The sequence below is a fragment of the Colletotrichum abscissum genome (assembly GCF_030869225.1).
Source record: "Colletotrichum abscissum strain IMI 504890 chromosome Unknown Scaffold_29.1, whole genome shotgun sequence".
Classification (NCBI taxonomy): Eukaryota; Fungi; Ascomycota; class Sordariomycetes; order Glomerellales; family Glomerellaceae; genus Colletotrichum; species Colletotrichum abscissum.
This window is the reverse complement of record NW_026850198.1, coordinates 499,884-526,555: the sequence shown is the minus strand read 5'-3', so window position 1 is coordinate 526,555 and position 26,672 is coordinate 499,884. Positions and strand designations below refer to the sequence as shown.

Genomic DNA, 26,672 nt, shown 5'->3' with positions numbered 1-26,672 from the left:
AACTGCCACAAATCCCAGTGCTTATTCTTATCGCACCAATGGAAAGCTTATCGTGTGGTCAGCCTTGCATTTGGGGGGAAGGCGCCACAACTTTTTTTTCTTACAGCTGTCCTCTTCGCCAGGACAGGTAATCCACTAGAAGGTACCCTGCCCGAGGACGACCTGGACCCAGTCTGGGGGGGAGAATGGTACCGAACCCAATAGAGGACACCTTCACGAATCTCCATTTGACGACGCTCCGTTGTTCATATTTGTGCTCCTGGGTCGCCATTGTCTCGAGGAACTTCTCCTTCTTTTTTTGAACTCTCCTCTTTTGTCTTTGGGTTTTCCTCGCTCTCTAGATTTACAATACTCCTGCGTCTCGAGTCTCATACTGGGACTTGTCTAACAATCCGTGTTAGTTTCGACCTCTGTCACTCCCACACGAACCTGCCTAGACGACCCTCCACAGCGCCATTGGGCGCAAACCATACACGATGGCGCAACGAACATTCTCGCCATTGACAGTAGTCCTTGGCTGCGTCTTCTTCTTTTCCGCACACGTCTTTGCCGTCTCCGCCGTCCTTGGCGTTGATCTCGGTACCGAGTACATCAAAGCTGCCCTCGTCAAGCCCGGTATTCCTCTCGACATTGTCCTGACCAAGGACTCGCGGCGCAAGGAAATCTCCGCCGTCACCTTCAAGCCTCTCCAGAGCGGCCCCAAGTCCGGATCCTACCCCGAGAGACTCTACGGCTCCGACGCCATTGCCCTCTCCGCCCGCTTTCCTCACGATGTCTACCCCAACCTGAAGACCCTCCTCGGTCTCTCCGTCGACGACCCGATTGTCCAACAATACGCTGCCCGGCACCCAGCCCTGCAGCTCGAGAAGAACGAGGCGCGAGGAACCGCTGCTTTCAAGAGCAAGGTCTTTACCGAGGAAGAGGAGGCATGGCTGGTTGAGGAGCTCTTGGCCATGGAGCTGCAGAGCATCCAGAAGAACGCCGAGGCTGCTGCTGGAGCTGGTACCTCTGTCCGCTCCATGGTCCTGACGGTCCCTCCTTACTTCACAACCGAGGAGAAGCGCGCCATCCAAGCCGCCGCTGATCTCTCTGGTCTCAAGGTCCTCAGTCTCATCAGCGACGGTCTCGCCGTTGGCCTCAACTACGCCACTTCCCGCCAGTTCCCCAACATCAACGAGGGAGGCAAGCCTGAGTACCACCTGGTCTTCGACATGGGTGCCGGTTCCGCCAAGGCCACTGTCATGAAGTTCCAGGGCCGTACGGTCAAGGATGTTGGCAAGTTCAACAAGACCATCCAGGAGGTTTCCGTCATCGGCACTGGCTGGGACAGGACTCTGGGCGGTGACACACTCAACTACCTCATTGTCGACGACATGGTCGCCCAATTTGTCGAGTCCAAGGGTGGAAAGAAGATCTCTGCCGATGCCGACAAGGTCAAGGCCCATGGCCGCGCCATCGCGAAGCTGACCAAGGAGGCGGAGCGTTTGCGCCATGTTCTCAGCGCCAACCAGCAGGCCGGCGCGAGCTTCGAGGGGCTCTACGAGGATGTCGACTTCAAGTACAAGCTCACCCGGTCTGATTTCGAGAAGATGGCCGAGACACACGCCTTTCGTGCTGAAGCCGTTCTCATGAGAGCTCTGACGGCTGCTCAGCTGGAGCTCTCTGACCTGACCTCTGTCATTCTCCACGGCGGCGCTTCCCGAACACCCTTTGTTCAGAAGCAGCTGGAGCAAGCCGTTGGTTCCGCCGAGAAGCTTCGCAGCAACGTCAACTCTGACGAGGCCGCCGTATTCGGTGCCGGTTTCCGCGCTGCCGAGTTGAGCCCTAGCTTCCGTGTTAAGGAGATTCGCATTTCCGAGGGCGCCAACTACGCCTCTGGCATGAAGTGGACCAACAACAAGAACAAGCTCCAGCACCAGCGCCTGTGGTCTCCCGTCTCCCCTCAGGGCGGCGTTCCCAAGGACGTCACCTTTACCAACCACGAGGACTTTGATGTCACTTTCTACCAGTACGTTGAGGCTGCCGAGAAGGATGTCAAGGTTTTCTCTACCAAGAACCTTACCGTCTCGGTCGCGGAGCTGAAGGAGAAGTACTCCTGCGTTGACAGCGATATTCACTTCAAGGTCGGCGTCAAGCTGAGCAGTGAGAGCGGCGAGGTTGAGGTCACCAAAGCTACCGTTGAGTGCGAGGCCGAGGCCCCCGAGAAGGAGGGCTTTGTCGACGGCGTCAAGAACCTGTTCGGCTTTGGCAGCAAGAAGGGAGACCAGAAGCCTCTTGATGGAGAGGAGGACGAAGAGTCTTCAACCACGGGATCTGAGTCCTCTACCACTGCCTCGACTAAGACGGAGTCTACCACCGCCTCCTCGTCGCCCGTTCCCAGTGACGCAGCGGCCGATGGCAAGGAGCCCGCCCCCAAGAAGAAGGAGCTCGTCACCATCAACGTCGAATTCACCCTTGAGAAGGCCGGTCTGCCTGAGCTTTCCCGTGAGGAGCTTGTCAAGTCGAAGGACCGCCTCAAGGCCTTTGAGACTTCAGACAAGGCCCGCCGCCTGAGAGAGGAGGCTCTCAACCAGCTCGAGGGTTTCACCTACAAGGTCCGCGATCTCCTCGAGAGCGATTCCTTCATCGCAGCCTCCACCGCCGAGGAGCGTGCCACTTTGGAGAAGAAGAACAGCGAGGCAAGTGACTGGCTGTACGAGGAGGGCGCCGACGCGTCCCGCGATGAGCTCAAGAAGAAGTACAAGGAGCTTAACGACCCCGTCACCAAGATCCAGAAGAGAAGTGAGGAGTCCGAGAAGCGCCCTGAGCTCATCAAGGCTCTCAAGGAAGCCCTCAACTCCACCCAGACCTTTGTCGGCACAATCAGGAAGCAGATTGAAGAGTACGATGAGTGGCACGCCTCAGCAGCCACCGAGTCTTCTTCCAGCACCTCTACCGAGACCCCCTCAGCAACTCCCTCTGGCGACTTTGACGGTCTCGAGGACGACGACTCAACCGGCAAGGAACGCACGATGGAGGACGTCGTGAAGGAGAAGGGCCCCGTCCCGCCCCTGTACAAGCGTGAGGACATCGAAGTCGTCGAGGACGTCTACGAGACCACCAGCAAGTGGCTCAATGAGATGGAAAAGAAGCAGGACGCCCTTGCCGCGACTGCGGACCCCGTCCTCCTTGTCAAGGATCTCCAGGCCAAGCGTGACAAGCTCGACAAGGCGGGCATGGACCTGGCGATGAAGGGCGTCAAGAACATGGAGGGCAAGACCAAGAAGGCAAGCAAGGCTGCCAAGGCGGCTAAGAAGACAAAGTCCACCGCCACCGCCTCGACCTCAGCGACCGCCTCTCCCGAGGACGGCAAGAAGTCTACTACCACCATCCCTTCCAAGAGCTCAACCGCCGGTGAAGCCCCCGCTGGCCGGACCGTCGAGCTTCCCGGTGGCGGAAGCTACGTTCAGTTTGGCGGCAGCGACGGCGACACGCCCAGCGAGGCGGAGATTGAGGAGATTCTCAAGAAGTTTGACCAGTCTCAGCAGGCCCAGCAGGCCGCCGCCAAGGAGCAGGAGCAGGATGATGCGCTGGAGCACGACGAGCTTTAGAGACACTTGGATGGATTGTAGATTGGGGGAGAGAGTTGAAGTTTTTTTTTGCGCATACCATACCTAGGCGTTTCTACAGATGAAATGAAATTACAGACAAATCAAGATGACTGTCAACTTGCCTTTCAAATCGTGACTGTCTTCTCGTGCGGGCTGAGTGACAACGAGGCGGACAACGTCATGAACGTCAGTTTCGCCTCAACTAGTACGTTTCTCCTACCTCGATCTCGACGGATCCCGCTGTTCACATGGTCCAGCAGCAGCAGCAGGAACCCTTCAAATCGTGCCACATGAGAGTCGAGTCAGGCAGCTGAATACCCGAGGACAAATGGCCACGAGCAAAGCAAACTCGGCCATTGAAGCGCAGGGTTTCGCGCAACCGCGAATAATCATCGGTAACGGTGAGCCAGTCCTTCAATCTTTTCAACATCATCAAACGTTCTACAAAGGATAGCACCGCCACCTCATCTTGCCACCGCCCGCCTCGTTCCCCGAGTGCTTTACGTTCGCAATCTCATGATCAGAAGGTTGTCCCAAACTCGTTACTACGACAGTGGACGAGTAAACAAGACAAAACCGCGAGAGAAGCAACGGTAACACGACCAGCATCGCCCACTTTGCCGTCGGCAGAGCGCATAGATTGATCCCGTATCACCCAACATCTCGCCGAAAAGTCCAAAAAGTCACATGGACTGGATTCAGCCTTCTTTATGATCTTGTATCGCTCCGGGGAAGAAGAGATGTGGCTCCCGAATGTAATTCCGCCAGCCTCACGCGATCCGGTGCAATCCTCGGACGTTTCCTTCCTTGTAGAAAGACTATTTCTACGTGGCCGAGGCTACGATTTGTTGTACATTACACCTCTCGCGTGGCTAGCTCCTTTTTTCCCCCTAGGTCTCATCATCGCAGTCTGTCACCATCATCGTGGCGAAGCCCCAAGTCTGGTGTTTGCCCTCTCACTTTCGACGTTCGGTGTACACCGGTGTAAGGCGAGACCCCCGCACCCCTTGTGATGAAGTCTCGCTCCAAACTGCCCATCGCAATCTCTCATTTGAGTCACCATGGGTATGATGAGGATGTAAGGGAGAAACTGGAGGGGATACTGGCAAAAGGTCCAAATACACAGAGAATGGAACCCCATGACCAAAAACTCGGTAACATCAACCCGTCGACTTTCTCTTCCTCCTGTGCTATCTTGTGCTTCTTCCTCGTTCTTCAAGACAATCAAAAAAGGTAAAGACGGGTATCCGCACAACCCGGCTTTTTTTTTTCGTCCCCGGCCGCCGCCCCCAAGATCCGCGGAGTGACACATGTTGCACTCTCATGTAAGGAACGGTAGAAGTAAGGCAACAAAGAGGGGTAGGAGAGAGGCAAAGGGAAGTACGCGAGAGAGTTAGAGAGGCTGAGAAAAGAGAGAAACAACAAACAAGATCGTGTTGCAACATCGTCACTAGTTTCGTTAGCACCAAGTCTCGGTACGAAACAAACATACTGCCTTGTTGACACTTGTCCCTGGAAAAAAAAGAGAATCAAACATTCGTAAAAGCAAATCCAGATGCATTCAAAGATAGGATATATATATATATATATATAGAAGGACAATATCCCTCTCCCCCGTTTCCAAAAGAGAACATCTCTGGCATCCTCATCCAGATCAAAGGTCTTCAAACTCTGAATTCAACACCCGCCAAACATCTGACAACACGCAACGATGATCCCCTCCCTTGCCGTCCCACTGCTATGGTCGACATTGGCACTCGCCATCCCGACCGGTCCTCAACAACAGCAACACGCCGAGCTGCCAGACCTCGAACGCCGCAGCACCAGCACCCTCACGGTCTCCGCCCGATCGAACCCGGACTTCATACTCGACGGCCCGGCCGCCCTCGCAGCCGCCTACGAGCGGTGGGACATGCCCGTTCCGGAGTCCCTCGCCAACCACAACATGTTGACTCGGCGCGAGGGATACGAATGTAAGTTGCCCCCGCTTTCCGTTCTCCCCGTTTCTATCCTTTCCTATCCCTCGATGTCGGAAACGCACTGAAGGCACATGCAGAGCTGACCTGTACATACCCAGCCGCCGTCGTTGCCGCAAAAAGTAGCAATGACTTTTACTGGCTGACAGACGTCTTCGTCGGGTCGGCGATGCAGAAGATGCCCGTCATCATCGACACAGCATCTTCCGACTTGTCAGTCCCTTCCGTCCCTCGAACTCTTGAAATCCCCCAACTTACACGATGAAACAGCTGGCTGATGACCTCCGACACCGAATTCGGCGACGAAGCCGTGAATGGCAAGCCCGCGCTCTACGACCCCGCAAAGTCGGCGTCGAGTCAAGAGGTCCCTGGCGCATCTTGGGAGTCATCGTACAGTACGTTCTCCCTTCACCCCTCCCCACCAAAAGATCCCAACTAACACGTAACCACTACAGTCGACAAGTCCACCAGCTCGGGCAAGGTGTACTTCGACACCGTCGGCTTCGGCCTGGTGACGGACAACAACCACTTCACCATCGCCAACACAACAATCCAATCCGCCGTCAACGTCGCCCCGCGGTGGGCCATCGAACCCAAGATCAGCGGTGTCATGGGTCTCGCCAAGAGTAAGCCCTCGTCCGTCAAGCCCAGCATGCCGTCCATGCTCGATCGTCTCAAGCCGGCCCTGCACTACGAATGGATCGGTATCGACATCCGAGCCAATTCGAACAAGGGCTTCTTCTCCTTTGGATATGCCTTGGGCACAGTGGAGACCAACGAGCCGCCCGTGGACGACGACGAGCACTGGAGCTTCGAACTCAAGGGAACGCGGACGAGCACCATGGACAGCAAGCAGTGGAACGTGTTCAAGAAGCGTACCATTGCTACCATCGATACTGGAAGTAGTTTTGTGCTTCTTCCTGGCGACATGGTTGCCAGTTACTACGCCGGCATCCCCGACTCGGCCCACGACCCAAAGCTGAAAGCCTGGGTGTTCCCCTGCGCCTCGGCCGCAAGCATTCCTGACATGCTCTTCCTTACGGCAGGTGACTACGTGGGCACGATTCTCAAGGAGTCTATCAATCTTGGCCCTGCGCCTGGGAGCTCCGACATGTGCTTTGGTGGGATCCAGAAGAGTGAAACTGATCGTTCCATCTTTGGAGGCGTAGCGCTCAAGAGCATGTTCGTCCAACTGAATTATGGAGCTTCAGGAACCTTTGTCAGCTTTGGACAAAAGAGTTCGTATGATGTTTGCGCGACCACGACAGCCTGTCAATCATAGGAGTTCGAGGCGAAGGCTACTTCGTTAGCCAGGGTCGGAAGAGAGTCCAATATGTCATCCCAGTGGCGTTCGTAGAGATCCTAAAGGTGTCGGCTAGTTAGAATAATCAGTTTATCCATTTGCGTGCACAGTTCTGGCCAGAAGAGAACCACAAAAATGAGATGCCGGGTGCGCGCAGATGCACAACTCTTAAAAGAATCCGGAATTTGCACAAAGTCAGGCTTATCGTGTAGTTTGAAACCCCGAGGATACTGTGACTAGGCAGCCGTGGAAAATGCTCACTGTGCATCCCAAAACGATTGAGGCAATGTAGAGGTGAATTTCCACTTCTTCGTCTGGTATATACAGATATCCCTCTTCCCTCAGGGACGTGCCATCAATGACCAGAGGCAGCCAATCCATCTTGGATTGTCCGCTCAGGCATGCTCAAACTCCATAAACTTGGTGAAAAATGCGTAACCACTCAGGCTCGCAAGAGAAGAAAAGCCAACTGCAAAAACATATTGGGGTGCTGAAGAATCCATGCTTCCAAGTCTAGGAAGCGCTCTGGGAAATGTAGCGAGCGGCGCCCCGTCACGGGTTGTGGTAGCCGGCATGGGTACATGCCAAAGGTAAACCCCCTTTCAGTCATGCTCAAGCCGAGAGTGCAACATTGCTACTATAGCTTGGTGAAGGCGTTAAATCGAGGAGTGCGGGTATATGCGAGAATGAGCTCGAGCCGGTGCAAGTAGTCTGGTTGTGCAATCTGAAAGGGCAAGTCTACCCTCATGCCTGGTCACGGTCGCCGTCTGAGTGAGCAGAAAGAAGCAACAGTCAGCATTTCCATGATCTCAATTACATGTTTGGCTGGTTGAATATCTCGGTAGAGGCGGTGGTGCTGGAAGAAAGAGCAGAATTGGGCGGGACGTGGTATCATGGGTATTTATATGGGTTGTGTGGGAAACATGCAGCGATCTAGTGTCGGGGTGGGTGGTCGTCAAGGTCATCCTTGCCGACAAATTCGTATTCACCTTCGCTGGCAGTAGGCGTGGGCGGCATGTTCGCCGAAGACGGGGCATGAGGCTGGTTCTGGCGCGCCGTACCTGGTCGTGACCTGGCCTTCTCTTGGGCTTCCTTGGACAATGCTGGTGCAGCATCTCCCGCGGCAGCAGCAGGCTGTGTTGCGGCTTGCTTGTTGACGTTGTTGTTCTTCAACCGCTCCTCCATCTCGCGGATGCGACGCTCGAGAGCTTCAAGCTCGCTTGTCTGGCTCTGGACATTCTGCTTTCTGTAACGATTCTCTTAGTTTTCTGACTTTACGCCTTTTGGTGTAAAGCTGTATGTCGTAAGGTGAAACATGATTCAGGGTGATGCGGCTCTACATACCGTTGGTCAAGCTTCTCGTCTGTGACGGGTTCGTCGAGGCGGAAGATGTCGGCAAGCTCCTGGGAGAAGGAACGAGCAATGGTACTGCGCGACTGCGGGTCAGCAACGCATCTCGCAAGGTTTTTGGTGAACTGAGGCGGGCCATTGGAACGCACGATTGAGGGCGGCGGCCATTGGGCTGCCAGTCGAGGTCGAGCTCAGCGTCGGTCATGTTGTGCGCCATTTCGTATGTAGGAAGAAGCTTCGGATAGGCAGAGGAGATGAGATTGTGAGGTTGCGAGTGGGAGAAAAGAGGACTCGCAATCAGGGACTGGAGACGGTTGGGTTCGTGGTCGACCAAAAAGGGAGGATGATCAGCGGTTAGTGGTTGACGGTGTCGACAGGGTGCTTGTCACACCGATGTGGTAATCCAAGTAGGCGGGTAGTAATGTATGGTGGATAAGAGGCGGTAAGGCGAGTTGGCTATGCAATGCTCTAGAAGCAAGATGGAGATGTCGAACAAGTGCGTTGGTGGTTCTGTCGCGAAAGATGGATGGAGTAAGGCACAGGCAGAGAGGGGTATCTTTGATGCGCCGGAGAGAAAGACCTGAGAGCAGAGCTGAAGGGAGGTGGGCGAGTATTTGTTTCGTCTGTGGTTGTCTTGTCTGCAAGCGGCAGGGAAAGGGGGATCGGAGATGGTGGGAGAGGTGGAGGCGGGAACTTGGAAGGGGAGGAGGAACAAGGAAGTCAAGTCGGGACAGGAACGGCGGAGGCTTTTGGATGCGGGATGGACTTGGACTTTGTAAGGTTGAGGGAAGCAACAAGAGGAGAGGCGAGACAGGCGGATGTGGGCAAACCTGGTTTGGTCACGGTCCATTCAGATGGGGTCAGATCAAGACAGTGCAAGTTGGAACCAAGGAGGGGAGGACTGAGCAGGAGAGAAGTCAGAACGAAGATGTAAGACAGGGCAGGTGTGGTGCCTGACATCAGGGCCATCATCTGGTGGTGCGCATCATTTTTCGTTGGCACACATGGAGATCACAGGCCGGGAAGGGGAAGGGGCCAGGTACGGGCGGCACACACATGCGGACACAGTAAGGAGGGAGGGGCCTGGAGACGGTGTACCGGATAATTACCAATTATATCTGCTGCAGGTTCATGAGAAGGCGCAATGAGGGAGGGCAATGAATGGAAGGCTCGCCATATCATGTTTAGGTACCTCTGGTATAATTGTAGGTACCTACCTTCCTTTTACCCCACACATCTTGAAATCTAACGGGACTCTTTGAGATGATGACACTTGAGAAAGGTATCTCTCTGTACAAATACCTCACCTTGAGAATGAGGAATCAGTGTGGTTGAATTGCATCTAAAGGAAGGAGGCAAGCGGGTTGCGATTGCCCCAAGGTAAGTGGACGGAGTCAATCCGGAGGTTGGATAGACAATAGGTACGTCGGGGGCTCCGCAGTCTCGCATCAGGAAATCAGGTACCTCGAGTCCTGCATCTGCTGCTGCTGTCTTTTTGGGTCCTATGTCCTATGGTGGAGCGTGCAATTACCAGGTTGCCATCTGTAATCAGCTGCAAAGGGAATGGTCTCGAGACCCAGTCAATTGGGCGCAGAAGGAGTGTTCATGCGACCCGACCGGGACAGGCGATCCAAATCTAAAAGAGCACCTACCTTACGCTCTCACCCTCTACGTAGTGAGGTACGCAGTACTCCGTACGGATACACGCACTGCAAGTTGCATGGAAGTGCATAAACCAGGCTCCTGACACCTCAGCTCCTCTCTTGATGCTTGCTTGCCCACGCCTGGCCAGCGGCAAAGTTGGGAACAGGCTTGACAGGCGACCCCCGAAAAAGCCAGATGGTTGCAAAGCATGAAGTGGAGGGGGCATGTTTGAGACCATGTAGCAGCCTCGTCAATGGCTGAACTCTTGCGAACACTGACCTCGAAATACACCTCGAGGCTTGGTTTGGCGAGTACTGTCCATACTCCATGTCCTGCCTGGATTGGAGGGCTCTCAAAGTAAAAGAACGCTAGTACATGGAGCACTTGCCACATGAGAGCAAAGAAAAGATGGGCATATTCTATCTTGATGGTGAGGGTATCCGACACCACCATGCATACTGCAGAGTATCTATCCATCCCTTGTCTTCCGAGGACCTATGCACCTGCAGCTGGCCTGCATCCATCCATCCATCCATCCATCCGCCCACCCCGGCCACTAATTAAGGTAGACGACAAAGGCACGCTATCCGTACCTGACGACATCGGCTTCCAGGTCGGAGCCAACTTCCTTCCTTCCTTCCTTGGAGGCTTAAGCCTTGAGCGCCTTCCATGTGCAGCTCTCCACGACCCTGGAAATCCCACCTTCACCACTTGTCACTACGACCAACAGGGCAAGGTCATTTGCTCTAGGCCCCTCGTTCACTTCCTCCGTTACTTTCTCCAAGATAGCTTCCCGTCTCCCTACCTCACGGATACCTAACCTCAAGCTAAGGAACCTGTGGAAGCAAAGGAAGGTGCTCACGATACCAACCGACTGTCGGTAACTGCTTCGCACCTTACCAGTACCTACTTACCTTAGGTACTCCGTATACGGAGTACAGTGAATGCCTATGCGGCATTACCTTAAGGTAGTGCACCTACCACCTAATGGCCGGAATGGACATCACGAACCAAGGTTCCTTACGATCCTTCCCTCCTCCACGAACTCGTCCGAGTCTTGACAGCTAATTTACCTAGCATTACGGAGTAGGTACATTGGCCTGCCGTGCCTGCCTTTCATTTCATCCCACCAACATACATACCATACCTTAAAACATGCCTTTAATCCCCATCCTACCACTTCTCCCCCTTCATGCCGGCAAAGTTACAAGCTTCTTGGGTCTACGCTCCAACTTCAAAGTTGAAACGAACCAAATGATCCGGTCCATCCCTCTTCACTTCTCGTCATATCCGTCTTTTTGGGGGGGTTCGTCAACCAGTCAGCTGTGTATTGAGTCTCTGGATCCCGCTGCCATATGGTCTGCGTGTTTCTATGGCTTGTCATTCGTCAGCCACCACATGACGTTCACGTCTGGCTTACAGCCGCATCATGTGCCGCTCCTTTGTTCAAATGAGACCCTGGAACTAACATTGAACAAGGCATTTCTAGCATTCTTCGGCTTCCCAATCAACGTTCGACCAAGTCATGCTCACTACCCCTCGAAAACTCGATGCACGCAAGCTCGCACGCGAACCGCGCTACCACCTTACGGACTAATCACTTCTCATCTCCATCAACCCCTCCAAAATCCAATACCAATTCCCCTTGTCGCAGAAAGAGAAGGGGAAAAGGGGCATTTCGTGACGCTGCCAATTTCGACATGACATCAAATTTCGGACCGCCCTAGTCAATTTGACTTCCTGGTCAAACACCCCCAAACTTGACCAAAGCGCCTGGGAAGTCCCGCCGTAGCGCCCAGCCGCCAACGACTGGTTTAATCTCATCAGCCCGAACCACTTCCGAGTCCATTCCCACTGCCAGCCCCTTGACGTGTCCGACATCTCGGGCTCCGGGCTTGGGCCCCGGCAAAGGACTCAAGAAGCTCTTAAACTGTATCCCCGCAACCGGCCTTTGCGTCTTCAAATTCATGTACGTAGCACGCGGGTTCTTAGGCGCAAGACCAGGGAATGGCGTATTCCTGTCAAAGTGGCAGCCAGAGTGACAGCGACATTGACGCTCATGCCAGTATCCATCACAGCGCTGACGCCGATGTCTCCAGAAACCAAGAGCGCGAGTAATTCGTCAAGCGAGTGACAGATTAAAGGAAGCATCCACTCCGTATGCACAAAATTATTATTACGTTGTCATTACTACCGAAATACGATAGACGGCAAATGAGTCGACCGACGAGTATGCGTACCGAGTACAGACCGCGATATTGCATTCCATCAACGAATAATGATTTTATTCTAGCGTCAGCCTCTCTGGTGGCGGTCGACGAGGCTCAACTAGTGTTGCCATCGTCAAGACCGTAGGACAAAAGCCATCGAAAGATCCTTCTGTATTACTAGGGCTTGATGCTCAGGCCTTCGTGCGACGAGAACACTTCATCTCAGCCCAGCAACCGTTGCCCTCAATCTGCATGACATCGGGCCTTGAAGAGTGACCTCTAGGGCTGGATTGACTGCGGGCCAAGACCCAAGGCAAGCCGGTCTTTCGCTTGGCTCTCGAGCTTCCGGCGCATCATGAAAGTGGAAACACGGAGCGAACGATACTAAGCTGTGCGTCACAGCCCTACAGCATCAGATGCGGCTGTCTTCTTCGGACAGGAACACTATCTGTGGGCCTCTTGGCGGGCGAGAGTTGTTGTTGCAACATTATTGGGTCTTTGGAGACCGTGAATATCGAAGCAACGACCGCTTTCCTGGCGAATGAAATTATTCGCACAGCGATGACTACAGCAGTCGGGTTGAGAGCCACTTTCATCTCACAGTTCATACCCCCGGAGAACTCCGCTTGCCTTCGCACATGGGCTTCAATACCTAGTAGGCAAACCAGCATGGCAAGGACCATTAACTGGAGCAAGACGTGACTGGGCTATGACGTCTGAGGGAAGCACAATGCCTATGGGCCACATGCACTGGGACGATAACCTTTGGGCCGGTATCATTGGGACGTCAGGACGTGATCATGGTCTATTTGACGACGCAGCAGATGTACGATCAACTCCGTTCCATTTGCGGTGCTAAGCAAATCCGATCCCTAAGGCCCAAGGTATAATGCTTCATTGAGCATCCGAAAAGCCTCCTGACTAGGCAGATATGACCAAATCCGTCCCTGATTCCCGTTGCTTTTTGTTTTTGTCGTCACGCGTTCCACGTTCAATGGCTGAGCGGGTTTAGTCAGTACCACCGACGGCACGGGCTGGTGGTGATTGTTAGCTTTGCTGCTCCTCCGTAGATTTCTCTCGTAGCACTATGGGTTCGACATACTGTAGATCTTCATCTTGCTGTGCTGGACAACGGGCTTAATGATGCCCTTCTCCTCGAGGTCGGCAAGACATCTGCGGGCCAGGGAGCCGTTGATCTTGAGACGATCGACGAGGACGGCGACGGTCACCAGGCGGTAGGACTGAACATCCTTGTAGAGCTTGTCGGAGGTGGCCTTGTCGAGGATGACGGCGTGCTGGGCCTTGTCCTTGACCTTTCCCTTGGACCTATAACGATGGGTAAGTCGGTTGGTCGATGGGTGATAGAGAGGCAGTGGCGTCCGAGGGTAGCGTATCGTTGGGGGATATTTCGACAAGTTCTTTGTGCGTGTGTGCATAGGATCATACGTACCACTATCGGGACGAGGTCAGCATTCTATCACTTCAAGACACATTTATGGGAACACGGGGTTTGCGACGAACCTTCTTCTTTTGCTTCTTAGCTCCTGCAGCTGGCGCCTTTACATCCAATTCAAGTCAGCATCGTGATCTGGCCAAGTCGCGAATTTGTGCGTCGCGCACACGGGGGGAGGGGCGTCGTTTCGCGTGCGTACCATTTTGTCTGATTTGTGATGTCGTCGGTCGGAATACCAAAGGCACCTAGGTCGTCGGGAGTAGGAATTTCAATTGTATGAGGTTGCGGGAAGAGGTGCCACTCCAGAACCACCCCTCCAGGCCTTTCGGTTGGAGGGTTGGCCAACCCTAACAAATTGCACGCGGGCGGGTCCACTTTGCCTGCTTTGAAGGCTTTGATTGGGTGCACACCACCACCATCGCGGGTTGAAAAAATATTTCGCCCAGTGGCCCAGCGAAGAGGACCAGAGCCCGGACCAAAAGCCCTTGGTGGTTCCGTTCCTTGTGCACCAAAGTCACGGTTTTCGAGGAGCGAGCTGGCAAAAATCGAAACCCACTCTGCGGCGTACTTTCGCACTTGGACAACTTCAACCCACGACCACCACATTTTCCCACCCCAAGCCTTTCTCGATCTTCCTTCCCAACAAGGTCTACTAACCCCCCAAAGGTCGAGCGAAAATGTCTGACGGCGGCGATATCGAGGTCGAGAGCGTGGGCAACTACGATGTCCTCCCCAAGGACGTTGTCAAGGAGGTCGGCAACGTCAAGCTCTTCAACAAGTGGGATTACGATGTTGAGGTCCGGGACATCTCTCTGACGTGAGTCCACCTCCCAGCACTTTTTTTTTTCTCTTTCTTTGCGCAGGAACGCGATCTACAACGACGATAAGAGAAATACCATTCAACGGAGGACTTGCAATTGGAAACTTGGGACTTGGAGAATTCAGGAAGCTAATCGCGAACCGAATCGAATAGTGACTACATCTCCCTCCGCAACCCCGTCTATGTCACCCACTCCGCTGGCCGCTATGCTGTCAAGCGCTTCCGCAAGGCCAACTGCCCCATCATTGAGCGTCTCACCAACTCCCTCATGATGCACGGCCGCAACAACGGAAAGAAGCTCATGGCTGTCCGCATCGTTGCCCACGCCTTCGAGATCGTATGTCACCCACCCTACCGAGACCGCACCCACAAGCCAAAAAACCTCTTTGGCCAATCCGACCTGCAGACATGATGAGGAGGTGTAACACACAAGACTAACACATGCGACTACAGATCCACCTGATGACTGACCAGAACCCCATCCAGATCGCCGTCGACGCCATCGTCAACTGCGGTCCCCGCGAAGACTCTACCCGTATCGGTTCCGCCGGTACCGTCCGTCGCCAGGCCGTCGATGTCTCCCCCCTCCGCCGCGTTAACCAGGCCATCGCCCTCCTCACCACCGGTGCCCGTGAGGCCTCCTTCCGCAACGTCAAGTCCATCGCCGAGTGCCTTGCCGAGGAGCTCATCAACGCCGCCAAGGGCTCCAGCAACTCCTACGCCATCAAGAAGAAGGACGAGCTCGAGCGTGTCGCCAAGTCCAACCGGTAAAGGGTTTTCGTTACTCCCTTTTGTCTATGGTGTTTTACCCCTCGTGGAAAGGGCTATGAAACTCTGCTGCCGGGATTTGGAGAGGCGTGTGTCTGGGGACTGTGGGTGGTTCTTGTCTTTCTTTCCCCGGGAAATAGTGGGATAAGGCAATAATCTTCTCATGCTCGTTCCCCGTGAACACGCTTGGTTTGGAGAAATGAGAGAAAGGGGAGGAGGGAGCTAAGAAAGGGCGGGCAACAAAAACGTGGAGGAGACCTGTTGAAAAAATGGGGGTTCCATCTACAACCTCCCCCTTTTCCCCATTTCTCTATCGAGACGTCAAAAAACTGCTTTCTGGGGGACAAATCAAATCGGAGGCGTGGTATTACATAACAGGGCAATTCAACGTCTTTTTTCTTCAATTCATGAACGAAAAGAAAAGCGGTGTCTTGCGCTGGGTGACCCTTTTTGTTTTGCATTTGCGCGCGTTTTCGGGGAAATGGGGGAACGCAGCTGCTACGGCATCTTGTCTCTTCACGGCTTAAAAGGTGGTTTATTCCAATAAAAGCCGAAGCTCGTAAGAGCAAATGAACAAAACCCCGGCGTTTCCCCACGGTGTCTAATGTGAGATGAGAATGATATTTCCCTTTACTTCCTCCCCAGTATCGTCGCTGTCGACTGTATGAGATGCCCGCCCTGGGTGACGTCGTAACGTCATAGCATGTCACTGCTTCGTCCTCCGCCATAAGTACCTTGTGAATGCATGTGCGAACTCGACATGTCCATGCCGTCTTGACGAAACTACCAAGTAATATTAAGGGACGTTGGTCCAAAAGCAGAAAGCCATCATCATGGGGTATCGTAAACCATCAGAGATCCCCCATCTCGATCAGCCAGACCCCATCATCAATCATTGCTAAGCCAGGCGATGATGCCTTCCCAGCCTTCTGTTCTCTCCTTTTAAGCGGCCAACCTCCCGCCAAGCATCACTGTTTCATCCTTTCCTCTTCAAAGGATGGGCTTCTCCTCCTCGACATCCAACCGCATAAACATACCCTTGTGCTCGATCCCCTCCTCCCACCAAGTCCCCATCTCCTCGTCGACCCGGAACCCAAACTTCTCCCACGCGCCGACCACGGCCGCCTGCGAGTGCACGCAGACGAGCCCCCTCCACTTGGGCACCTCCTCTGCGCTGGTCGCCCCGATCGCCTCGAGTCCCATCTCCTTGATACTTGGATCAAAGTAGCTCGGGTGCGCACGCAGCCACGCCAGCGCCGTCGTGACCAGCAGCCTCGCGATCCGGTGTCCCCTAAACTCCTTGACCACGGCCAGCCGGCCCAGCTTCACGTACGGCTCCCGCCCGTCGTGCAGCGCCGTCGCGCGGTCCGGCGCAAAGACTTTGGTCGCCGACATGCGCCTCTCCTCGCCCACGTGCTCCGCCGCGCTCTCGGCCCTTTCCTCCACGGGGTTGCTCATCGACTCTGAAGAGTCCTCGTCTCCTCCCGCTTTCTTCTCCCCGTTCGGCGCAGCCTCCCCCGCTGCCGCCGGATCCTCCTTCAACACCCCGTCCCAGTAGACGCCCCCGTCCTTGGGGTGCGGGGCGTGGGGAAATGGCACGAGGCGGATGGTCCCGATGGGCGTGCTGCGGGTGCTGCTGCGGCGGGGCCGGACGACGTTGCCGGCGTCGTCGAGGACCTCCTGCTCGACGACTTTATTGACGGACGCGTACGAGACCCAGTGGCAGGCGCGGCTGTCGTCGGCGTCGAACTCGTTCTCGGCGGGGACGCCTTGTTCGGCGACGAAGACGGCTTCGCGCACCTCCATGGCGTCGCAAATCTCCTTTGGTATCGTCGCCGGCTGCTCGTCGTGCGGCGCGCCGCGTATGTAGGCGTCGAGCCGGGTCGGCTCCAGGAGGGACACGAACGGTGTTCCCATTGTGAAATGTGGGGGTGCGAAGGACGGCTGTGGTAGAAGGTATTTGGTTGTGTGCGAATATAAGACGGTTTTGTTTCTTCCTCGGTGGTAGGTATGGAGATGAGATGGCGTTCGATGAGATGTGTTCTGGAAGCTGGTTCTTCTCCTCTCTCAAGTAGTGTTGCCGGTTGAGTTTGAAGTAGAGTTGTAGTCGGATGAAGTGAAAAGTGTCCGTTTTGACTTCAAGGCAGCAGCTGTATGTTTTGCAAAAGGTCGAAATTGCATTAGTGTCGAGAACTGCAACGCAGCGGTCTCATCTTTTGATGCAAGGAAAGGCAGACGTATTATGAGAGGTTCGGGCAGCTACCTAACTAAGGGTAAGGGTACGTGCTCTCTACGAAGTACTTCGTGCACCTCACCAAACAATTCGTTTGGCAAGACCCCGTGGAAGCCAAAAAAAAAAAAACGGGGAACGGTACAAGCACCGCCACCCACTTTCGGGTCCGGTCGTCATCTGGCAGGGCCCGGACGGTCATCTGTCTGTGTGACGCTTTCCCTTTTCACTTGTCTCTCCCACCTCCCACCATCCTAGACATAACTCAGGCGCGCAAAGCCAAAGAAACTACCCATGGCCAGACCGCAAAAACGTATCCAGCCGCTCATCGGCCGGCGCTTTGTGTGGGTTACCCCCCCGTGGCCCCCAGCCCTTTCCCATCGCCCCCCCCCCCCACCACCCACGGCGCAAAAATGACGTTGGTAGGCACTCCTCCCCGGCTCCCCGGGTGGCGTTGGCGGGTGTGGGTACCCTTGGGACTGAAGTGAGCTCCGGGTGTCGACAGCCACTTCCAGATCTACCATGCCACTACGTAAAATACCAGACATATGCTTCCCAAACATGCTGCACATCTCCTTTCTCTCAGGGTCCTTACTTCACGTGTCCTCCCGTCTCATGCTCGATCTAGAAGCTCCCATTGGGCAAGGCACCAAGATCGGCGGTGGGAGATCCCCAAAGGCCCTTCTAATGTGCCCCTTGATGAGACGGCGGCAAGCTTATAGCAGACCGAAGTAGGTAGCAACCCTGCCATCCATGGCAAAACTTCATTGAGGGCAAGAGGGGCATATCTATCCCGGGCCAATAACGAAGTTTTTAGATAGGAGGGGCAGCTTCTTGTTGTCTTGGTAGCCATCTGCGGTCCAACAAAGCCTCCAGCCGTTCCAAGTTAAGATGACATGTCAATAAAGCCCAAACCGATCAGCTTGTTCATGCCGCATTATGCGTGCTGCTGCAGTTATGCGAAAATTTCAGAGAGCAGCTCGGAGCAGGCAAGGCCTTATATCAATGTCACCTAGATGAGGGCGGGGTTTTTCATCTCCACTGCTATCGGCATGACCACCATCATTTGGAGAAAAGGTGATGGAATGCGCCGATAGGGATCCTGACTCTAGGCCGATATGGTGACATCGGCATCGTGAACTACAATCTAGGAGAAAACAGACATTGCCCTGATTCGCCCAGTTCCGACGCCTTGGGTGCGAACAAAGTCCAAAGAGCTCCAGCAGTTGAATGTGTCAGGAGTCTAAGATGCCTCTTTTGTGGGTAGCGATGCCAGAATAGTACGTAGGTAGTACCGCCGTGTGAGTACCTTCGTGTGAGTTGGCGACAAGAAGCCTGGATCAACTTACAGGCACCCCCTCGCTAGGCTTGATCTTACTCAGCTGCAGAGGTTCGAAGTTGACCGGAGATGCGCTGCGAACTATAACATGGAGCCACGAGGGGTGATGATCTACAGTTCAAAGACATTGTCGGATCGGATGTGGCTTCACAACAAAAAGCGCAAAATGAGGCCAGAAGAAAACTCTTAAAGGGTACTCATCCAGCCATTAGCATCCGGCCGTGGAAAGCTATGCACACGTAGTCGCAGTCAACCAACAATACAGTGACTGGGCCGTGCAACTTTCGAGCCACTCGAATTTCGATGGCGGAAAGCACATAGGTACCTGGTAGACATAGACGAGTATGAAGAGTCGAAGCGACCATAGTATATCTATTTTTGATAATGGGTTTCGCAAGTGCGCAAAAGCAAAAAAAGTCCTCGGTTGCAAAAACGTATTGCCATACTGCATTTTTGTCGCAGTGGTCAAAACGTTCCGTATAAAACTCCTTGCCCAAAGAATGTCCCGTTCGCTACTCAGATCGAGAAAAAGGTTGTTTATGCGGTGACCTCGACGCTCTGCTCAACGCCGTCGGCGCTGCCAGAGTTGACCTTCTTGCCAGTCTTGGAGATGGTCTGGAGGACCTTCTCGTAGGGCAGGCTCTCCTCGGCGATGACGGTGGCGGTCTGGCTCTCGAGGGAGACTTCGTACGACTTGACGCCTGTAATTCGGACAAAGCCTTGGTCAGCACGTGTTCTTTCGGCAACGGGGCGGGAATCTGTGGGGAGGGGACTAACCATCCAGCTTCTTCAGGACGCGGTCGACGGCGCCGGAGCAGCCGCCGCAGCTCATGCTGACGTTGAACTTGTAGGTGTGCTCAGCCATTGTGTCGGTTTTTGGTGGTGGTGTTTGGAAGGACGTCGAAAGATTGGAAATTCGGTGGGTTGCAGGTGGGAGAGTTTGCGGTATGGCGTTTGGCGGGGTACAAGAGAGCTATTAAGGAGGGGCAAGGAAAGCTCCAGTCGTTTATAATCCTGGGTGGTTTACGGGTGATTCGCTTGTATTACGGGAACTTGTTGGAGAAAGGGGTATCTTTAAGTCAAGAGTAAAAACCAGAGAAAAGTCATCGGCAGACCGGATGAGATGGTGGTCATCTGGACCGATTATATATCTGTCCTCCTTGGTGCTGCCAAATCGCATTATTAATTCCCATAGAAACCGCCCGTCGATGGCGCAAGAGAAGGCCGCGCAGCACGCCCACTGACATCCGAACCCCCCCCCCCCCCCAGTAGCCGCTAGCGCCAAATTGAACCCGACCACACCCCAGAGGAAAGAGTCCCCGTCTCGCTTCTGAAACTTGCTCACCTTAGCCCTTTGCAACTTCCAAAATGCTCTTTTCTGATTCTCTCTCTCCGAATCACCCCCCTGAAACAGAGAGGGACCCCCCAATTCCCGCCGTGAGGTACTGAGCGAGCGCATTTCATTTCAGAGCGACAGTGACAGTGATGCAGGTGCACAAATGTATTACAAAGTGAGGTAAGGATAAGTACCTTACCTTACGGATACAGACCCTTCACACGTGAGATGTCCCAGGATCCAGGGAACGTCTCCGTTCTCACTCTTCACACCTAGCAGATCGTCCTTGCTTCCGCCCCCTTCTCTCGTTCCGACCTTTCATGGATGTCGCGTGCGGTCGAACCCGCAAGTTAGTCTGCTCGCGCTAGGACAGGGGTCCGTGTACATGTTGAAGACGACTGCAAGTTGATATCGGGCTGATACGCAGTAGTATGGTAAGAATGAACGAGTTGGGCATCCTTTGTTCAATTCTCTTGTATGGGTATCGGTGCTCTATATCTCTAGGAAACCATCGAGGGCAACAGACCCTTTATCTAGATAGGCACACCCAGTTGATCGCTGCGGGCTACCTTAGTTCGCCCCAGGCTGTCGACGTGCCTCATCACCATCAGCATCCTCATCGCCGTCAACCAGAGGCGGCATTTCCTCATCCGTGCTTTCCGCCTCATCGTCGACGGTTGGCTCAGCCGGCCAGCCGCCGGGTATCATAGACGCCAGCAAGTCAGCAAGCCGCTGCACCACGCCGGCCGATGGAGGCTGCCCTCCTGCCCCCTCTAGAAAACCGTCATCATCATCGTCGCCTTCACCTTCAGAGAATGCTCCCTCCCATGCATCACCAAAGTCGCCATCGCCAGCGTCATCGTCGTCTTCGGGGAACGCGCCCATCATTCCTGCCATAGCACCAGCTCCTGCGGCCGCGCCGGCTCCAGCGCCCCGGGCATCTGCTCGCTGACGCTGTCTGCGAAGCATGTTGAGGAGTGCTCGCTCTTGGGCGAGCATGCCTCCACCCTGCCCATTGTCTTGACGCCACGGCATCCGGACTCCCTCACTCGTAAATATGTTCTCATCCTCCAGAGGTGGGAGCGGATCGAAGGCGTAGTTTGGCTCCTGGGTGAGAATGGCCCTTGGGATGCCACTCAACAGGGCCGGAGTATCTTCCAGCCATGTCCATCTCGCTGTACGGGTTGTTGCCGGCATATCCTCGGGGAGTGTCTCTGTCGGCTTCTTCGCAAGCTTGACGGCCTCTTTGAGCAAATCGATTGCTTGCGTATTGTTCCAAATGTCCTTGGCCTGGTGAACGTACAGCTTCGTCCAGAACTCGCGCTCGTCCGTGTCAGGTCGAACTCCCCACAGAGGAGGCGGCGCTTCCAGGTTCAGCGCTTGGAATAGGGCACAGTATAGCCACGGCAACCGCTCCATGCCGGCCACTGCAGCCATTTTTGCTCCCTCCGCATCGCTCACCTGAAGCTTGGCGAGAACCATTGTCTGCTTGATGTAGGTATCATCCGTCTCGTCCGCCACAAATTCGCCAGTGTTGAGAAACTCAATGAGCCACTGCGCTTGACGTGCTCGTATTGCCAGAGTATGAATGAAATACTTCATACCATAAGGATCATTCGGGTTGAGACTGAAGAGAAGCTTGGCCCACTCTAGAGCCGTCCTATACGTGCCCTTGCGGATGAGGCTCTTGAGATACGTATATCCTGCCAGCCAGAGCTCGCGGTTCTCGGGGCGGCGGAAGTCCAGTCGAGCCTTGCCCTGCTCCAATTTCTGTCTAAAAGCGGATGTCGTGGATCGACCGAATGTGAAGAGTGCTCGCTCGCAGAGGTCTGCAGCTAGTGACTGATTCTGGTCCTGAATGGCAACCTTGCTTACTTGGAGCAAAGTCGAGATGTGATAGGGATACCGTATCAATAGATTCACCATCTGCATGGGGTCGCCAAGCTGAACGCAGCTGAAGAACATGATCTGAACGTTGTCGTAGGCCTTCTCGTGGACAAAGGCGAACTCGGTAAGACCATCGGCGCCTTTCCTGATCTCCTTCATGACCAGGCCCACGGCAGTAGCGCGAGGCCACGTATCCTTGCCTTGAATGAATACATTACGTCGCAGCGATATCTCAGGCAGCTTCTTGCGTGGGTCCCCCCGAAGCGCCGTCTCCAGATCGACCTGCTGAGTCGGGCCTCGTTGTCGGCGCGCCGCCTCCTGCTCGGCTCTCTCCTCATCTTGGGCAGCTTGGATGGCCTCCTTTCCGAAGAGAGCTCGCATCTCGTGGATCGCTCTCAGGTATTGAGTGTTGATCTGCAACAGGTCGTCGATATCGCGGCTGCGTTGGGCAAGGTTGTCCGAGGCATCGGTGCTAGCATTGCGGGCTATATTGAGCTCCTGAAGAGCCCGATCAATCTCATCCTCCTTGTCGTCGGTTGGTTTGGGGGATTCGTCCTGGGCCGCAGCCTTCTTGGCCTTCTTCTTCTTTTTCTTGTTCTTCTTCTTCGCAGGCTGCGGCACTACTTCCGGCTCGGGCTCCGGCTCGTCTTGCGCATCATCAGACTTCTCCTCGTCGTCTTCATCATCGTCATCACCGCCGAGAGCTGCAAACAAACTCGGTCGGGGCTTGATGGGCGCGGGCTCGGGTTCCTCTTCGCTGGACTCGTCTGCGGTGGCCTGGGCTTCTTGGAGCTGTTCGAGCTCTCGCTGCTTTTGCAGCTTGCGTAGCTGACGGCTTGACATTGCGCAATGATTCAATCGGCGCGAGCTTCTCAGTGGTGAGGTAAGTAATGGAGGGTAATTATTGTTGTCGTGGGGGTTTTTTCTTCAGAATTGTTTGCCGACAGTGGCAGAAGTCTTGTGTGCCTACTAGAGGTTTACAGGCAGAGTGCGTCACGCCGAAAACGTGTCTGACTGATGTGCATGACGTCTGGCGGGGTGTGGCGGGGCAAATTTTATACATCAGTTCACAACCTATCTCCAGTATCCGCACCAGCGACCTATCTCCGGCACCAGCAGGGCAAATACACTTGAGAGGTGTCCGATCCAATTGACGTGAGACTTTTTCAAGCCGGGTGGTGTAATGACCTAGCTTTCATGGCTTTGTCCGCATCCTTCACTTCAGATTCTGTCAACATTCTCACAATAGGATGGGTGAATAGGTGCACTTGAGAATTGGTGGTTGGCGTGATTGCATTCGATGATGGAAGACCCAGAGTCTATCCACGTCGCCTGATTCTAGGTTCTACCACCAAAAGAAATCCTCTTATTCTCGTACCTTCTCCAATTCTGATCGCTTGAATTCAGGCCATCAGGGCACTCATGCTCCCTTTCGAATGCCAGGTAGAAGACCTGTCTCTGCTATCATATCGTGTCGTTCCGGGTTGTCCCCCGATCCAACGAGTAAACGAGAAGTCAATGCTAGCTACCCACGCCTGATATTCCCTTTTTGTCGTCACCGCGCATTCGTGAGACCGCAGCTCCCATCGCTTGCGGCTACCACTTGCCAAACTCCTTCCGATCCCATGCGTGTCAAAATAGCAGTCCTATGATTCCTGCCCATCTGGCAAAACCAATGCAGAGGACTTGCCTGCCCAGTGCTCCATCGCCAAGGGAATCCGAGAAAAATCGAGAATCGAGGAATGATAATACATCGTATAAAGTGTTGCATGATTGGCATGTCTTGAAAGGACGCATGCTCCATTCAAAAGTCGAGTTACGTCCATTAAAATCGTGAGTCCTTCGCCCGATCCGAAATCGCAGTGTCCGGAGACATATTGCTCCAAGCAGCATGCGGAACCGTTCGCGATGCCCTGGTTCAAGAGGCGTCTAGTTCGCAGCCGGAGACGGGGCACCTTGGCCACCACGACCACGGTAGCTGCCTCTTCCACCACGACCGCCACCAAAGCCACGGCCGCGACCACGACCTCTGCCCCGGTAGCCTCTGTATCCGCCGTCGACACTGCCTTGACCGAAGGTCTCCATATTCTTGCGTTGTTCCTCGCCGCGCCATTCACGGCCGCCGGGCTTCTGACCGTTGTTGTCTGCCCGATCTTTAGCCTCGCTCGAGATGTTGTCGAAGAATGATCGGGTCTTGTTGTAGGCAATCGGCGGGTTTGTGCCCGCGACCTCGGGAGCAGGCACTTCGGCTGCAGGTCCGTTGGTAGGAGTCTCGTTCAGAGGGGATCCAGCGATCGCTTCCTTCACCAGATCGTCCTTGTTGAACTTCGCATTGGCTTGAGCAAAGTCAAAGTCCGCATCTGGGACGTCGACCTTAGCCTGGCCCTGACCCTGTGCCGAACCTTGGCGGCCACCGCGGCCACGGCCCCGGCCGCCTCCTGGCTGAGTTGTTCGGGCGGCGTTGACCCTCATTTCATTGACCTTCTTAGTCAAGTTGTCCATCGCATTGCCATTGCCCTGGGGGGCGGCCGGAACTGCAACGTTGCCAGCATTCATGTTCGCCATAGCCAAAGCGACGGCGGCCTTTGCTGCCTCAGTCGCATCGCGGACAGAAGCGGCGGTCGGCGCCGCGGCAGCCTTAGGAGCAGATTGCGCAGCGTTGCTATCGTTCACAGGCACTGGGAAGGCCTTCGGAATAGAGCCAGCCAGAGGAATGACGGGCTGGACGCGGCCGATGTTCTTCGGTCCTGTAGGCACAGGAAGCTCGACAGGCTTGGTGGGGCCAGCTGCGTTCAAAGACGCAGCAGTTGCCTTGACCTCTGCCACAGAGGGCTTCGAGCCGACAGGGGGCGTAGGAGCGGGTGCCTGGAACCCAGGCGGTGGTGCCGTCTTTGGTTCGCTTGGTGCACCTTGGGCGGCCGGGGTGGCGGGCTTCTGCTTGTCACCAGCAGCGCCAATCGGTGCAGGCTTTCCATCTTGAGGACCGGGAGTGCCACGGTTCTCAGGAGCCTGACCAGGTACACCACCAGGACCGTGAGGTCCGCCAGGGCCCGCAGGTCCACGGGGGCCGGGAGGGTAGTTGTTGTAGTTGTTCCACTGTTCAGGGCCGGGAGGGAAGCCTTGGCCCGGGGGACCGGGAGGGAACCATCCTGGCGGAGGAGGATAGGGCATGCCGCCCATGCCAGCGGGAGGCACGGGACCGCCGCGGCCAGGACCAGGGGCGGGACCCCATGGGCCAGGTGGGGGATAAAAGTTGTTCTGGAAAGGAGGTTGACCGAATCCAGGCGCGGGAGGCGGCTGGTTGTTGGGTCCCTGGCCAGGACGAGGACGAGCCTGTAATGCGCATCATAATTAGCCATGTTTTGATACATTGTATCAAACAATTTGAGAAGAAGTGACGCTTTGATTCAGAAGGAAGGCAACGGAAATTTCGACATCGTGTAAGTTGCGCTTTTCCGACAAGACGATAAAGATTTACATCCGCAATATTTCATCATAAAATGCGTCTAGGGAGAGTAGGTACGCGGAAGTAATACTTACGTTGACAATGGCAGGGTCCTCAGGCATGGCAGGAGGCTTGTTCTCCTTGATGCCTGGGTGGTCTTCGATCCTCAAGTCTTTGACATCGCTGCCACGGAAAATGATGTAGTCATAAACCTGGTCGGAGGGTGCTATCTCTTCTTCGGGTCTGTTCCTTCGACCCTCGGTTCCGAAGGAGCGAACATTCTCGAGCGAGACGGTAGACTCGTCTGAGTTGATCTCGTGAAGAACGCCGACATATCTAGAGGCGATGAGCAAGGGGACTGGGGAGCAGTGCAGAGTCCTCCAAGTCCTTACCGAATGTCGCTCTTGGAGATGAGGGAGATGCGAGATCTATATATACGTGTATGTGGTCAGCAAGGATGTCGAGCGAAATTGCGCTTGGGATTGGGAGGGTCCCCAGGTCTTCGTACCCTAAGAATTCTGACATCTCGGTTATGAGGGTTGCGTAAAAGACGCAACCAAGCTTTGAATTCGCGTCTTTGGGAGAATGGAAAGGAAACAAAAGTCAAGCCGCGAACCAATGCGCTCCTGGAGAAAAGTAAATACAATGCCGGGAAGAGGACGCGCAAGAGGAAGGAAGATGGTATTGAAGGTGGTTGGGGTCGTTGAGAGAAGAGGAGGAGGGAGGGCGAAGCAGGTAAGGTATTTGTGTGGAGGAAAGGTTTGATGGCGAGAGGTGGGAGGACAGCAAGCAGAAAGCGAGAGGCTGAAATCCCCACTTCTCACCGCATTGGGTTGGAGCCCTCCACCTTTGCTCGTTCCTGCCCTGCACTCCACGGCTGAACCTCGGTGGAAGAAGCTCCTGAGCTAAAGAGGTACCTTTTCCCCCCTAAGGTAGGTGCCTCAAGGTAAGGTAGGTAGGTGGTAGGTACCTTACCTTGGAAGGTGGCCCTGGCTGTTGCTCCTGCCAGGAACGAGCTTCTTCTTCTTTAAGGTTCTTCCGACTCACTCAAAGAGGGGCATGCGACGTTAGTCACAAACAACCTAGATATTGCTACCTCAACCCAGACATTCCATCTCAATCGTTGCATAAGGTAGGTTCATCGTATCACAGCATCCGGACCACACTTTTCTTACAATTAACAACGAAACTTGCCATCCAAGCGCATGCTGCAAGCTCTTTCAGTGTCATGGACACTCCGAGGCCATTTTACTACTGTTAACATACAAACCTCACAAAGCACCATGGAACATCGGTTTGCTGCAGAAGTGCATAAAGAAAA

The 26,672-nt window shown here is 54.6% G+C and overlaps 12 protein-coding genes across 12 annotated transcripts; 5 read left to right on the top strand and 7 right to left on the bottom strand.

Moving 5' to 3' along the window:
• Positions 1-476: 476 nt before the first annotated feature.
• CABS01_11062 (uncharacterized protein) lies at positions 477-3,590 on the top strand (the record flags this gene model as incomplete). Its single annotated transcript, XM_060544417.1, has 1 exon — positions 477-3,590. One exon carries the CDS (start codon positions 477-479, stop codon positions 3,588-3,590), a length of 3,114 nt encoding a protein of 1,037 aa, XP_060398693.1.
• A 1,711-nt stretch (positions 3,591-5,301) lies between these two features.
• On the top strand, positions 5,302-6,848 carry CABS01_11061 (eukaryotic aspartyl protease; the record flags this gene model as incomplete). Its single annotated transcript, XM_060544416.1, has 4 exons — positions 5,302-5,563; positions 5,668-5,779; positions 5,837-5,961; positions 6,022-6,848. 4 exons carry the CDS (start codon positions 5,302-5,304, stop codon positions 6,846-6,848), a joined length of 1,326 nt encoding a protein of 441 aa, XP_060398692.1.
• A 954-nt stretch (positions 6,849-7,802) lies between these two features.
• CABS01_11060 (uncharacterized protein) lies at positions 7,803-8,436 on the bottom strand (the record flags this gene model as incomplete). The annotated part of the gene is made up of 3 exons (XM_060544415.1): positions 7,803-8,115; positions 8,214-8,297; positions 8,369-8,436. The coding sequence occupies 3 exons, from the start codon at positions 8,434-8,436 to the stop codon at positions 7,803-7,805; spliced, it is 465 nt and encodes a 154-aa protein (XP_060398691.1).
• Positions 8,437-9,867: 1,431 nt separating this feature from the next.
• CABS01_11059 (uncharacterized protein) lies at positions 9,868-10,101 on the bottom strand (the record flags this gene model as incomplete). The annotated part of the gene is made up of 1 exon (XM_060544414.1): positions 9,868-10,101. The coding sequence occupies one exon, from the start codon at positions 10,099-10,101 to the stop codon at positions 9,868-9,870; it is 234 nt and encodes a 77-aa protein (XP_060398690.1).
• A 917-nt stretch (positions 10,102-11,018) lies between these two features.
• CABS01_11058 (uncharacterized protein) lies at positions 11,019-11,567 on the top strand (the record flags this gene model as incomplete). The annotated part of the gene is made up of 1 exon (XM_060544413.1): positions 11,019-11,567. The coding sequence occupies one exon, from the start codon at positions 11,019-11,021 to the stop codon at positions 11,565-11,567; it is 549 nt and encodes a 182-aa protein (XP_060398689.1).
• Positions 11,568-13,081: 1,514 nt separating this feature from the next.
• CABS01_11057 (S25 ribosomal protein) lies at positions 13,082-14,132 on the bottom strand (the record flags this gene model as incomplete). The annotated part of the gene is made up of 4 exons (XM_060544412.1): positions 13,082-13,107; positions 13,176-13,399; positions 13,595-13,630; positions 13,726-14,132. 4 exons carry the CDS (start codon positions 14,130-14,132, stop codon positions 13,082-13,084), a joined length of 693 nt encoding a protein of 230 aa, XP_060398688.1.
• A 71-nt stretch (positions 14,133-14,203) lies between these two features.
• CABS01_11056 (40S ribosomal protein S5) lies at positions 14,204-15,117 on the top strand (the record flags this gene model as incomplete). Its single annotated transcript, XM_060544411.1, has 3 exons — positions 14,204-14,343; positions 14,500-14,683; positions 14,800-15,117. 3 exons carry the CDS (start codon positions 14,204-14,206, stop codon positions 15,115-15,117), a joined length of 642 nt encoding a protein of 213 aa, XP_060398687.1.
• A 266-nt stretch (positions 15,118-15,383) lies between these two features.
• On the top strand, positions 15,384-15,641 carry CABS01_11055 (uncharacterized protein; the record flags this gene model as incomplete). The annotated part of the gene is made up of 1 exon (XM_060544410.1): positions 15,384-15,641. The coding sequence occupies one exon, from the start codon at positions 15,384-15,386 to the stop codon at positions 15,639-15,641; it is 258 nt and encodes an 85-aa protein (XP_060398686.1).
• Positions 15,642-16,104: 463 nt separating this feature from the next.
• On the bottom strand, positions 16,105-17,031 carry CABS01_11054 (acetyltransferase; the record flags this gene model as incomplete). Its single annotated transcript, XM_060544409.1, has 1 exon — positions 16,105-17,031. The coding sequence occupies one exon, from the start codon at positions 17,029-17,031 to the stop codon at positions 16,105-16,107; it is 927 nt and encodes a 308-aa protein (XP_060398685.1).
• A 2,189-nt stretch (positions 17,032-19,220) lies between these two features.
• Positions 19,221-19,548, bottom strand: CABS01_11053 (heavy-metal-associated domain-containing protein; the record flags this gene model as incomplete). Its single annotated transcript, XM_060544408.1, has 2 exons — positions 19,221-19,384; positions 19,461-19,548. 2 exons carry the CDS (start codon positions 19,546-19,548, stop codon positions 19,221-19,223), a joined length of 252 nt encoding a protein of 83 aa, XP_060398684.1.
• A 1,041-nt stretch (positions 19,549-20,589) lies between these two features.
• Positions 20,590-22,749, bottom strand: CABS01_11052 (uncharacterized protein; the record flags this gene model as incomplete). Its single annotated transcript, XM_060544407.1, has 1 exon — positions 20,590-22,749. One exon carries the CDS (start codon positions 22,747-22,749, stop codon positions 20,590-20,592), a length of 2,160 nt encoding a protein of 719 aa, XP_060398683.1.
• A 1,086-nt stretch (positions 22,750-23,835) lies between these two features.
• Positions 23,836-25,876, bottom strand: CABS01_11051 (uncharacterized protein; the record flags this gene model as incomplete). Its single annotated transcript, XM_060544406.1, has 4 exons — positions 23,836-25,239; positions 25,447-25,687; positions 25,744-25,779; positions 25,860-25,876. The coding sequence occupies 4 exons, from the start codon at positions 25,874-25,876 to the stop codon at positions 23,836-23,838; spliced, it is 1,698 nt and encodes a 565-aa protein (XP_060398682.1).
• Between the last annotated feature and the right edge of the window lie 796 nt (positions 25,877-26,672).